We start from the raw sequence: 13520 nt of genomic DNA, 5'->3' as shown, positions 1-13520 counted from the left end.
ACCAGCCTCAACATTTAATAAAGAAATGTTAGTCACTTTAACAATGTAAATTTTCACGCAGATTCCAATTTCCTGCACAATGGTTGCACGTGGACAACATCGAGGGCGAATGGAGCGCCTTCAACGAAATCATGCGCAGAAAAGATTCGTCTATTCAAACTCAAGTACAGTCTCGTTATATGATGTTGTTAAAAATACTTACTACAAGTCAAATAAGGTAATATAATCATGTTTTTTGTTTTATTTCAAAGGTGGCATCATTGCAACAAAAGATCGTAGCCGAGGACAAAGCAGTCGAAGCTCGTACTCTGGAGTTTCTGGGCGAGTGGGAACGCAGCAAGCCCACTGATGGGTCCACAAGACCCGAAGATGCTCTGTCTCGACTGCAAGCTATGGAGACTCGCTACACACGCCTCAAGGATGAGAGGGACAACGTGGCTAAGGCAAAGGAAGCTTTGGAACTGCACGATACTGGTCTGTTTACCCTTCTTAGTATCCAATATGACCTGAAAATATAATTTAATTTGGGTTAGCTTTTACAAGCTCTGTTATGATTTATGATTTTAAAAATCTCATGTCAGTAGTTTCTTGTAGCTAGAATTTAATTATTGCTCTTAAAAATGTTAACATCATAATGATAATATACTTTATGTAGTTGTTCTTTTTTTTTTTTTTTTTGAGAATAAAGTTTTTTAACCTTAACCTTAATTGTATATATTTTGTTTTCTAATGCAGGAAGTTCAGTAAACAACGAGCGTATGACAGTAGCTCTAGAAGAACTGCAAGATTTGCGTGGCGTGTGGTCTTCTCTTAGCAAGATCTGGACACAGATCGATGACATCAGGGAGAAGCCTTGGCTGTCTGTACAACCTAGAAAACTTAGGTAAATATTTTGTTTATTTTTTTAAGCTATATTATAAGGTTATTATAGGTAGTAAAAAATTATTATTTTTTTCTTTTACGACATAGGCAACAATTGGAGGCAATGTTGAACGAATTGAAAGAACTGCCGGCGCGGTTGCGTATGTACGACAGCTATGAATACGTCCGCAAGCTACTCCAATCTTACACTAAAGTGAGTTAAATACTACACCCCTTCCTTTATAGAAGCTAGAATGTTCTGATACTTTCCGTGTTTTGTTAGAATCATAGAACGTTTAATTACTACCGATATTGTTGTTCTGCTATTATCGTTGTATAATAATAATAACAATAAAAAAATTTCAGGTAAACATGCTTATTGTGGAACTAAAATCAGACGCACTAAAGGAGCGTCACTGGCGTCAACTCTGTCGTGCCTTGAAAGTTGACTGGTCACTCTCTGAGCTGACTCTAGGACAAGTGTGGGATGCGGATCTGTTGCATAATGAACATACAGTTAAAGATGTGGTCTCAGTAGCCCAGGGAGAAATGGCGTTGGAAGAGTTCTTGAAACAGGTGAATTATCTAAAATGTCTTACCCCGAAAACAAACTGTAAAGTATATCTTTATTTAGAGCCTAACTAGGAAGACAAGTAGTTGCTAATTAAGAACTTTGGATTAATTTTATTCCATTTAACTATTTGCAGCACAAAAATTGAGCATTGCAATTTTAACAAAATCAACAATTTTGCTAACAGGTGCGTGAGTCATGGCAGAGCTACGAACTGGATCTTATCAATTACCAGAATAAGTGTAAAATCATCCGAGGTTGGGACGATCTCTTCAACAAAGTCAAGGAGCACATCAACAGCGTCGCCGCAATGAAGCTATCGCCTTACTATAAGGTAAATAATTATTTTTTTTTTTTTTCCAGTTATATTCTACCTGTAATAAGGAAATAGTGAATCGTGTCTATCAAATGACAGTCAACTCTCTGAATGGCTTATTTCAACTGGCCTATTTGACCACGATGTTCTAATTTACAACAATTTAATTAGTCATGTGGCTAAGCTAAGTGACAGCGATGAGTCACTATTTTCGTTACGCGAATAGACTATTAGCTTTATTTTATTTTAATAATCGCTAATTATCAATAATTGCTAGGTATTTGAAGAAGAAGCTTTGACTTGGGAAGAGAAACTAAACCGCATCAATGCACTGTTTGATGTATGGATCGATGTGCAGCGTCGTTGGGTGTACCTCGAGGGTATTTTCAGTGGCTCTGCAGATATAAAGACTCTACTGCCTGTCGAAACAAGTCGCTTCCAAAGTATAAGGTATATGCTTTTTTAAATTTCTAACTTTTTATCTTTTCATTAAAAAGTATAGAGTAAAATTATTTCTTAAAATTGTATTTATCATTTTCAGTTCAGAATTTTTGGGCCTAATGAAGAAGGTAGGCAAGTCTCCAATGGTGATGGATGTTCTCAACATTCCTGGCGTGCAACGTTCTCTGGAGCGGCTTGCTGATTTGCTGGGCAAGATACAGAAGGCTCTGGGAGAATATTTAGAGAGAGAAAGGAGCAGTTTCCCACGGTAAAATATGACATTAAAATAAATAAAAATGTCATGCGTTATTTAAAAAAATAAACATTAAAAGATTTATTTTATTACAGTTTCTACTTCGTTGGTGACGAAGATCTTCTAGAAATTATTGGTAATAGCAAAAATATTGCACGCCTACAAAAACATTTCAAGAAGATGTTCGCGGGAGTGGCTGCCATTATCCTAAACGAGGACAACACCATTATCAATGGTATTGCTTCGCGAGAAGGAGAAGAGGTAACTTTTAAATATCTATCTTCATCCTATGGCGGTCCACTGCAAATAGGCCTCCCAAAGCTCGCGCCAAATATCCCCAAATGTACTAAACGTCTTTTATATATATTAATTTGAAAGTTATTCCAACTTGACCTTAAGATTAAATTATTTTTCAGGTTTACTTCACATCCCCAGTTTCGACTATAGAAAATCCAAAAATTAACTCATGGCTGTCGATGGTAGAGCGTGAAATGCGCGTAACGCTAGCTTGCAGGCTAAAGGACGCTGTATATGACGTTAAACAATTTAAGGACGGCAATGTCGATCCCCAGAAGTTTATTGAGTGGTGCGACAAGTATCAAGTAAGAGACGAACTAAATAAGTATGATATAATGAAATATTTTTATATGCAGAAAATCGCAGATAACAGAATCGGTTATTTATTGAGCTCATATCTAAAGGTAGTTAAAGATTTTGAGCTGTAATAGTGCATATTTTCAGGGTAAAAATAAGGCTTAGGCAAATTTTAGGGTTCGTGCTTATCGCATACTGACTGTTAGCACTGATATCCGAAATGCTATCAACTTCTAGGAAACGTTTTTGAATAACTCGTAGCAGCGCTGATGGTAGGCAGCTGTGAGTGCTATCCATCTGCCCATCGTGCTTCTTGCCTTTAGGGAGAATTAATTAATGCACTCCGATGAACTGCTTACTGTTAGCGTGCAATTAGAACGGCTCTAAAACATTCTAAGCTTATGTAATGGATCACATGTGTTTTGCACAATAAGTTCTAAAAATTAGTGTTTTGACGACAAGGCAAGATTGTAGTATAAGCAGTACTCAACGGTTTTAGTTTTGTAAATATTTTTTTTCTCTACTAATCACTCGATCGTCGTCCGGCAGGCGCAGATCGTAGTGCTGGCGGTGCAGATCCTGTGGTCGGAGGACGTGGAGGCGGCGCTGGCGGGCGGCGGCGGCGCGGAGCTGACGCGCGTGCTGCAGCACGTGGAGAACATGCTCAACATCCTCGCGGACTCCGTGCTGCAGGAGCAGCCGCCGCTGCGCCGCCGCAAGCTGGAGCACCTCGTGAGTGCCGCGCCCGACACTGGGGCACACACACGCACGCACGCACACACACACACACACACACGCACACACACACACGCACACACACACACAGAAACACACGCAAACATATACACGCATGTGCACGAGCACTTGCTCCCATACGAACCTATAAACCATTACACACTCGATGACGTAATTTTTTTTTACATCTGTATAAATTTAAATTACTACGAGAAATTTTTAATCTCAGCTCTTTGAAATAAATTATTAATCTCTATCATCTCGATTATTGTATATAATAAAGCAAGCATTTTTTTTTTCACATAGATCAACGAATTCGTCCACAAACGTACAGTGACACGTAGGTTGATAGCGTCGGAAGTGAACAGCCCTCGTTCCTTCGAATGGCTTTGCGAAATGCGCTTCTACTTCGATCCGAGGAACAACGATGTAAGTTAACTTGATTAAAACTCTGAAATATCTTGGGTATCTGAAAGCTGTAGACAAGCTGCTAATTTCATATTAATTTCAGGTACTTCAACAATTAACTATTCACATGGCAAATGCCAAATTCCTCTATGGCTTCGAGTACTTGGGCGTACAAGACCGTCTGGTTCAAACGCCGTTGACAGACCGCTGCTACCTCACCATGACTCAAGCCCTGGAGGCAAGGCTCGGAGGGTCACCATTCGGTTAGTACTACTCAATCCGTTTTATTTAAGTTTAAATTGGGCAAATTTGCCGTAGCAAAATTTATTGAGTTAGGGCATAGCAGGAAATATCTTGCTCCAAATTTTGAACAGCCTGATTAGGGAAGTACGTCAACTTTACAAAAGATCAAGTGCGGAACTTGTGAAGGCCTATTTCCAGCAGTGGACTATGATAGGTTGAAGTGAAGATGATGATCGATTATAGGACTACCTTTAATTTTTTTTTTTTTTTTTTTTTCTATCTCCAATGTACAGAATTAGATCTGTTACTATTTTATTATATGTGTTGAGAAATCGTTCTCTTAAATTAATTATTTACTTGGACTACTAGGTCCCGCTGGAACGGGTAAAACCGAATCTGTGAAAGCGCTCGGCAACCAGCTCGGCCGTTTCGTCTTGGTGTTTAACTGCGACGAAACCTTTGACTTCCAGGCCATGGGAAGAATCTTCGTGGGTCTTTGTCAGGTAAAAACTTTCATCTTTTGACGACGCGTTAAAACAACGGTAACAAAGCTGGCTTTTGACTGTTGACTGTTGGTTGGTTGAATTTCTATAGGTGTTTGTCATGTTCTGGGTCTTTGTGTTTGTGTATTGGTCTAACATCCGAACCTAAGTCGACTTCACCGAGCTGATAATATAATGAAACATACTGTATAATAAATTTAGTATATTAGACAACGTATTTAAAATGGGTTTCAAAAAATCCTGGACTATTTTCAATTATTTAAAAAATCTGAATTGACAGTATGAAATGTATAGAATGTGCAACCGTTGGGTTGCCTATTATTTTACTGGGTTACCATGTTATGTAGAAGATAACTGGCATCGACATACCTGTTTATAACTATAGGCAACCCAAAAGCTGCACATTGGGTGCGTTCCACTACAAGGCCGCAACGACCGCAACGCCATTTCCATCGTTCCACGTGTCATCCTTTCAACTCAGATTAAAAATTTCTTATTATCATGATGTTGCAATTATCAATTTTAATTTTTCATTTATTTTTTTAATTTTTAAAAATAGTCCAGGATTTTTTTTGGCAACCTATTTTTAATTTATTATCTACTAAAACTAAATCTATTATACAGTATGTTTCATTCTGTTATCAGCTCGGTGAAGATCAACTTAGGTTTGGATCTTCTACAATATTGTCCATTTCTGGACACCCAAAACAGTAGTAAATTTAAGTGGGAGCTGTTGAGTGTGAGGCGTTTATTTATTTATTTATTGATTTATCAATCGTATACTTATAAAAATTTATCTGTGAGAAAAACCGTATTACTTTTATTTCGACTTTTTTTAATAGACCTTGTATAATTACGTAAATAAAATGAGAGTATTTCATTTTGTTTTTGTCTAAACCATCAATATTTGTAAAGGTTGGTGCCTGGGGTTGTTTCGACGAGTTCAATCGTCTCGAAGAAAGAATGCTTTCAGCTGTTTCGCAACAAGTGCAAACAATTCAAGAAGCTCTCAAGAGTCACCAAGAAGGGGATAATACAGGTATATTAAGATATATTTTTTAGAGTTCTGTACCAAAAAGGTGCAAAAGGGATCACTTTTACAAAAATACTCTTATTGGAACCTTTAATAGCTTAAATAAACGTAATATTTCGTGTAAAGAAATGTGTTTTAACTGATTTCAAAAAAGGATATTATTAATTTCACTGGCTTTTTTTTTTAATGTATGTTACTTTATAACTTTTTACTGGCTCTACTGATTTGTACAGAACCATGATTGTATTATATGATTACGTCCCGCATTTGATTTCAACAATGTTTTTTCAATATTGTAATTTATTTATTTAAAATCTGTTTCAGCTAAATCTATAACAGTGGAATTAGTAGGCAAGCAAGTGCGTGTTAGTCAAGACATGGCCATATTCATTACAATGAACCCTGGCTACGCGGGTCGCTCCAACCTGCCTGATAACCTCAAGAAGTTGTTCCGCAGTCTGGCCATGACCACTCCAGACAGACAGTTGATCGCCGAGGTCATGTTATTCAGTCAAGGGTTCAGGACTGCGGAGAAATTAGCTTGCAAGATTGTACCTTTCTTCAAGTAAGAATGTTCAGTATACATATTATTTTGTGTTAGCAGAATTAGCGAACTAAATTACTTTAATGTTGTTCCATTTTTTTTTTTCGGATGATCGTTCATATACATATTATAGTCAAAATAAAATGGTATCGTAATCTCTAAGACAAACTTAAAAAACTTTTTGAATGATACAGGTTTTAACAATAAAGATTTGCGCAAATTGCTATGATGATAAATTGAAATTACGTTAGTTTTTCATTTATAGCTGTTTTGCATTTTTTTTTTTTTAATTTTTTAGGCTCTGCGATGAACAGCTCTCTAATCAGTCTCACTATGATTTTGGTCTGCGTGCTCTGAAGTCGGTACTAGTATCTGCTGGTAATGTCAAGCGTGACCGCATCCAAAAGATAAAGGTATTATAAACTCTTAATAAAAAAGAAGAAGTTAAACTTATACGACTGTATACACTTAGCTTTATTTTTCATAAATAAGACAAGACCACAGAAGCTTAGTTCCCCATACCCTGTTTTAATTATCATTTAATTTATACTTATTATTCAAGTGCCCTTTCAGTACGTAGAGCAGTAGTCCTAATACTTCTTAAAATTTAAGGGATTCGCGTCATTCTATAATTAAATTAAATATCCAATTATTTTAGGAAAATCTAATCGAGCGTGGTACAGAAGTTCCGGACGAGGCGTCAATAGCGGAGTCTCTCCCAGAACAAGACATTCTGATTCAATCTGTCTGTGAGACCATGGTGCCTAAACTTGTGGCGGAAGATATTCCATTGCTATTCTCGTTGTTAAACGATGTCTTCCCCAATGTTGGCTACACCAGAGCTGAAATGACTGGTGAGTGATCGAAATAATGTTTGTTAAAATGTCCTTCAAGTATATAGAAAGAAATCATTTGTCATTACTTAAAAGTGGTAAAATACTATAAGCTATTTATTAAAAATTAAGAATAGAAAACAATTTTCCAAGTATTAATCTACGTCCTGATAGAATCAATAAATTCCTTACCTCTTGCCATCTTTAATGCTAGAAGCTTATAATCGCTTATAAAGAAAATGTTTCTCTAAAAAATACCTCTCCATATTATGATTAGTTCCTCGGCATCCATCAAGAGCTTGTCCTGGAAATATGGCATCGTTCCATATGTACTACATAAAAGTCTCGAACTGTGTTCTCGGTCTCGGTTGAAAAATCGTTAGAAATCTATGGTTAGATGAAATAAATAACAAAATTTTGGTTTTCATTAGGTCTTAAGAATGAAATTCGAGCAGTTTGTGCAGAAGAATTTTTGGTTTGTGGCGAAGGAGACGAACACGGCAATACATGGATGGAAAAGGTAATGTATTTGAATAAATTTATGTTTGATAAGGAATGCCGTGATTATTATTAGTAACTATCAATATAAATACTAAAAAAAATATACTAACTTGGTTCTGGATAGCAAAAAACTGAGAGAAGAAAATGTCATTCATCTCATTGTTTAATCGATCATGACGACCCAAAAATGCTTTAAGGAGCACAGTTATTTATTATTTACTCATTGTCATAAAATTTGTGTAAAGTAAACCATTATTTACTCGCAATCATAACAGAAGTCATTTAAACTGAGATGAGATCGGTGAGGGTGTTACAGCGAGATTAACTCATATTAACATTAACATTCATTAGCCTTAAAATATGGGAATCGTTAATAACATTTTACTAAAAAGTTTTTGCTTGATGATGAAGTTCATTTACACGGGACTGCGCTTCGTACACGAGTCGATCTCGCACGAGATGCTCGTCACGGTACGAAGCGCAGTCCTCGCATGCGTGGTGTAAGCGCGAGTGTGACCGATATGGTTTCCATGCTACCGCTAACGACAGAGGCGCAGCGCGGCCTCGCGCGCGCAGTACAGCACGTGGATCGACAAGGTCAGTGCGGGACCGTGTGCGCTTGTCCAGGCTATCGCCCTTCACCCCCTCTATCCACATACCCCCCCCCCCCCTCCCATGTACAACAATCAACACACACACCCCATATACAACTATCAACACACCCCCCCATATACAACTATCAACACCCCCCCCATATACAACTATCAACACCCCCCCCCCCCATATACAACAATCAACACACTCGTACAAACCCCCCCCCCCCACAAATACAACAACCCCCACTCCACATACACAACCTCCCTACACAAACAACACCGAAACCTACCTTACTACTTCCTACCTTACCCCTCCCGTGAGACTCACTGAGTGTCTCGTGAACGCTGCCTTCTGGTGACGTTTATGTTTCTCCAATGGAGTTTCCAGTGGACGTTTTATAAAATGTTTATTTATGTATGTTGGGTTGCATGTTTATATCTAAGTGTCGTGTATGAGCTTTTTTTGGTTTGGGTCAAATATTTAAATGTATGAAGGTGATTTAGTTTCTTTTTTACAGATTGTAAACAACGCTGTATGCTTTGGTTGATAGTAATATAATAATTGTAAAAACGAATGAAACAATTTGTTGCTCACATTTTACTTTATAAAAACTTTCGAAAACAATTTTTTCTTCTCGTTACGTTACTTTAATGTTTTTTTTTTTTTTTTTTTTCATACTCCTTACACGTATTCATGTCTTCTTTTTTGGTTTGTATTGAAAATATGAACACACAACAAATTTATTTTTGCTACACTGCCCTCTTCATTTCACTAACATTACGCTGTATTCATTTCTTAAATTTAAAACACGCTAATTATTGTATTTTATTAACCTACTTCGAAGTCTAGTAAAAAATCCTATCTATAAATTTGCCTGATTTACTCATTAAACATTATTTCAATTTACATCTTACCAACGTGAAACATTACTTCGTATTTTCTAACGTCTTTAATAAATGTCCGTCTAAAATGTTAAGTAAATTTAACAAAATATATATTATTTGTTTGATATACGCAGGTTCTTCAACTGTACCAAATTTGCAAGTTAAATCATGGTCTGATGATGGTCGGACCTTCAGGAAGTGGTAAATCTACGGCATGGCGTGTTCTGCTCAAAGCTTTAGAACGGTAACTGATATTCAACATAATATACAATTTATGTATAAACGAAAATGGAATATTCTAATTTTTTTTTTCTGTATGTATTTCTAGGTTTGAAGGAGTAGAAGGTGTTGCCCATGTGATCGATCCTAAAGCAATGTCGAAGGAAACTTTGTATGGTGTGCTCGACCCTAACACGCGTGAATGGACCGACGGATTGTTTACTCATATTCTTCGGTGAGTAGACAAAAGTGTATAAAGACTATTTATTTGTTTAAAATATAGTATACTGTTGAAAGCCATTGATATTACCATTTACCTATTAAAAATTTTCATTAAAAGTTGTATGTATTTGATGTGAGATTTTTGTCTCAGCATAAGTGTGGTCCTATTTTCGTTTGAAAATTTATACTTCTTTGCTCTTAGAGTGAGGTAATTTTCATTCTAAATCCGTCCAATATTAGTAATTTGTCAAAAAATTTAAGATAATATAATAGTTATAGTTATTTATTGATTAAATATAACTATTTATTATTCAACAATGTAATTTGTAATAAACCTTTTTAATGAAACAACTTTTTTTCGGATTTTATCGCGGTTTATTATTAACTTTTGATTCCCGACGTTTCGGATACTTTACAGCAACCTAAAATAAACCGCGATAAAATCCGAAAAAAGTTGTTTCATTAAATGAGTAAAATTCGCGTAAACATTAGAAAACAAACCTTTTTAATTCCAACGCTGCTATTAACTCATTTATGAACAAATTCAACGGCTAGTACCTAAATCATTGTGTAATTATTTTGCACTTCCTTGGACCTCAGCATTGGCGTACTCCCCTATAATTCTACCCCAGGCATTGTTTTGAATGTGTGTGCTTAACATCAGGAAAATAATCGACAACGTCCGCGGCGAGATCAACAAGCGCCAGTGGATCATATTCGACGGCGACGTGGACCCCGAGTGGGTGGAGAACCTCAACTCCGTGCTGGACGACAACAAGCTGCTGACGCTGCCCAACGGCGAGCGCCTGTCGCTGCCGCCCAACGTGCGCGTCATGTTCGAGGTCACTGGCTGCTCCCATTACTCCTTACTGCGGCGTTTGTATATCTGTAGGGTACCTAAAGACTCCCTTGCGAACTGCTCCCCATGGGTGTGGATAGCTTCTGACGCTGCCCAATGACGAGCGCCTGTCTCTGCATTGTCATTTTCATGGTCATTGAGTACTTCTTATTGCACATAACTAAGAGATTTATTTACATTTTTAGAGTGCCTGATGAGTTATCCTTGGAGAACTTTGACGATGCGTTGGCGCAGGTGTCACAGTACTGGCTGTTGCACTGGCGGTTGCGGGTTCGATCCCCGCTCACGACAGACATTTATATTGGCCATATAGATGTTTGTCGTGGTCTAGGCTTTTGTGCTTGTGTATTGTATTTCCGGACCCTGATACAGGAGAAAATCATACTGAGGGGCCTTGAGTGTTTAAAGAAACGTCCCCATTGGCAGCCTATTTTTATATATGCGTTGGTTTCAACCACAACTTATTTTGGTTCCTGTCAGATTTGTTCAAATTATTATGTTGTTACTATTCCGCTGCTATAATAAAGGCGTAATCTCTATAGCCCGTTACCTACCCGAATGACACGCTTTCATATATTTCTTTCCAATTAATCCCGTTGACGTTACGGTATTTAAACATAAAAAAGCATAACTAATTTTCTGACAATATCGTGACGTTACTGAATTATAAATCAAGCCTAAGAGCATAAAACTTGCAATTAGGAGAAAACTGATAATAGTTAATCATATTGCAATAGGTACAAGACCTGAAATACGCGACCCTCGCAACGGTATCTCGTTGCGGGATGGTGTGGTTCTCGCAGGACGTACTCTCAACGGAAATGATCTTCGAAAATTACTTACTCAGGTACGTATTCCATATTATAACGATGCGACAAATTCTATCTTAAGGTTTGAGAAATATTTATGTCTATATTTTTTTTCAGATTAAGAAATATACCTTTAGAGGATGGTGAAGAGGATTCCTTCAGTATCGTGATGGCTGCACCGACCGCCGGTGGCGACCAGAACGCTACCGAGAATATTTTATCGCCTGCTCTTCAAGTAAATATTAGACGATAAAAACTACAATATATAACGAAGAAAATATAGGATAGATATATAGATATAATTTTATTTTATTTTAGACTCAACGTGATGTAGCGGCCATCTTGCAACCTTTGTTCTACGGAGACGGCTTAGTAGTGAAGTGCTTGGAGCGCGCCGTTTCACTCGATCACATCATGGACTTCACTCGTCACCGCGCTCTGTCCTCTCTGCACTCAATGTTGAACCGTGGCGTTAGGTGACTAATTGTTAACATCTCATAAATTAGTAGTCATAATTCCGATTTCTATATTCGAAAAAACTATTCGTTTTGCTAACGAATAGTTCAATTTCGAGCAGTCTTTTTAAATGATGTGTTGTCATTGTGTCTACATAATTGTATATTTTTTCATGTAGGAACATACTCGCGTACAATCGTCAACACCCCGACTTCCCTATTACCAACGAGCAACTAGAAGCTTACGTGCCCAAATGGCTCGTATACTCGTTGTTATGGTCATTCGCCGGAGACGCTAAACTTAAGGTACGTTCTATAACCTCAATCGGACGGAATCAATTAGGACTAATTTTAAAAAATTGTCACCCAAATGTAATCGCTAACAATCGATAATTCCACAGGACCGAAATGAGTTGGGCGACTTCATAAGATCGGCCAGCACGATGCAACTACCCAATTGTGGAGCGAATCAGCACATAATCGATTTCGAGGTACTTCTTACAAAATTTTGTATGAAACTAGTATAAAAGTTTAGCAAAAATTTTATGAAAAACATGAAATCTTCGCCTTAACACTAAACACTAAGTTTAGATTTAGTTTGGACAGGCTTCAAAAAGAAGATTCTCAATTATTCAACCGTATTTTTTTTGTGTGTGTGTTTTGTTACCTCATAACTTTTTACTGGTTGTATCGATTTTAATGATTCTTTTCTTAATCAAAAGCTAATCCTTGTGTAGGTCTCATTTAATTTTGAAAAAGATCTGACGAGTACTTTTTCAATTATTCTCAATATTGCGTACTTAACTGACAATTTTTCGATTACCTACGTTGAATTTATTTGTCGATGTAAATTAAAGGCGGTTTTTTTGTTCGTTAGCAAACACACTTATTATCATTAGTTTTGTTTGTCACGGGTTCGCTGAGAAAGTTCTCTTCTAGAGATATGTTCAGCGTTGCTAACAATTTTGTTTACAATTAACTGAACCAACATTTTAAGTGCAATATATACTAGTATTATAAAGTTGAAGAGTTTGTTTGTTTGAAAGCACTAATCTCAGGAACTACTGGGTCGAATTTAAAAATTATTTTTGTATGATGGTTTCCCGAAGAAGGCTGTTGTAGACTACATAATATTTTAGCTGTTAATTTAAACAAGTCAACGCGGGTAAAACCGCGGAGCCGAGCTAGTAACGAATATATAATTAAAGAGTGAATAATGTAGAGAAATGAGCTACCCCAGAAGGGCGAGTAACGCGGAGCGTGCGGGTGCGCAGGTGTCGATAACGGGCGAGTGGGTGCCGTGGTCGGCCAAGGTGCCGCAGATCGAGGTGGAGACGCACAAGGTGGCGGCGCCCGACGTGGTGGTGCCCACGCTGGACACCGTGCGCCACGAGGCGCTGCTCTACACCTGGCTGGCGGAGCACAAGCCGCTGGGTGAGCAAGAGCATTATTATATATTTACGTGTCAACATCAAAATTATATATTTTATATATTGTTATGATTGCTAGTTTAGCGTGTTTGCGTTATTATCGATTTAATAAGGCGTTCATCTGTCTCAAATTATAGTAAATGACCCTAAGATGAATACTTTGAAAATAATAATTTGATGGTGTTCAATAGTTCCAATAATTTCTTTTG

General features: G+C 37.3%; 1 protein-coding gene across 2 annotated transcripts in view; it reads left to right on the top strand.

Annotated features, from left to right (window-relative positions):
• Window positions 1–13520, top strand: part of LOC123659169 (dynein heavy chain, cytoplasmic) — a 73957-nt gene that overhangs the window by 16730 nt on the left and 43707 nt on the right. The window contains exons 26-54 of one of the 2 annotated variants that reach the window (XM_045594425.1): window positions 62–164; window positions 252–478; window positions 740–883; window positions 970–1075; window positions 1228–1437; window positions 1620–1766; window positions 2026–2198; window positions 2290–2457; window positions 2538–2703; window positions 2859–3044; window positions 3586–3768; window positions 4078–4200; window positions 4283–4442; window positions 4792–4925; window positions 5841–5964; window positions 6283–6523; window positions 6801–6915; window positions 7161–7356; window positions 7767–7855; window positions 8413–8433; window positions 9452–9561; window positions 9646–9771; window positions 10423–10600; window positions 11355–11464; window positions 11544–11661; window positions 11745–11902; window positions 12061–12187; window positions 12283–12372; window positions 13156–13315. In XM_045594425.1, the coding sequence (XP_045450381.1) occupies window positions 62–164; window positions 252–478; window positions 740–883; window positions 970–1075; window positions 1228–1437; window positions 1620–1766; window positions 2026–2198; window positions 2290–2457; window positions 2538–2703; window positions 2859–3044; window positions 3586–3768; window positions 4078–4200; window positions 4283–4442; window positions 4792–4925; window positions 5841–5964; window positions 6283–6523; window positions 6801–6915; window positions 7161–7356; window positions 7767–7855; window positions 8413–8433; window positions 9452–9561; window positions 9646–9771; window positions 10423–10600; window positions 11355–11464; window positions 11544–11661; window positions 11745–11902; window positions 12061–12187; window positions 12283–12372; window positions 13156–13315 (4193 nt within the window). The remainder of the gene's footprint in view (window positions 1–61; window positions 165–251; window positions 479–739; window positions 884–969; window positions 1076–1227; window positions 1438–1619; window positions 1767–2025; window positions 2199–2289; window positions 2458–2537; window positions 2704–2858; window positions 3045–3585; window positions 3769–4077; window positions 4201–4282; window positions 4443–4791; window positions 4926–5840; window positions 5965–6282; window positions 6524–6800; window positions 6916–7160; window positions 7357–7766; window positions 7856–8412; window positions 8434–9451; window positions 9562–9645; window positions 9772–10422; window positions 10601–11354; window positions 11465–11543; window positions 11662–11744; window positions 11903–12060; window positions 12188–12282; window positions 12373–13155; window positions 13316–13520) is intronic. The other variant, XM_045594426.1, reaches the window with a different exon arrangement.

The sequence above is a fragment of the Melitaea cinxia genome, chromosome 13 (assembly GCF_905220565.1).
Source record: "Melitaea cinxia chromosome 13, ilMelCinx1.1, whole genome shotgun sequence".
Classification (NCBI taxonomy): Eukaryota; Metazoa; Arthropoda; class Insecta; order Lepidoptera; family Nymphalidae; genus Melitaea; species Melitaea cinxia.
Note: the sequence above shows the minus strand (reverse complement) of the source record. Positions and strands in the feature narration are given on the sequence as shown.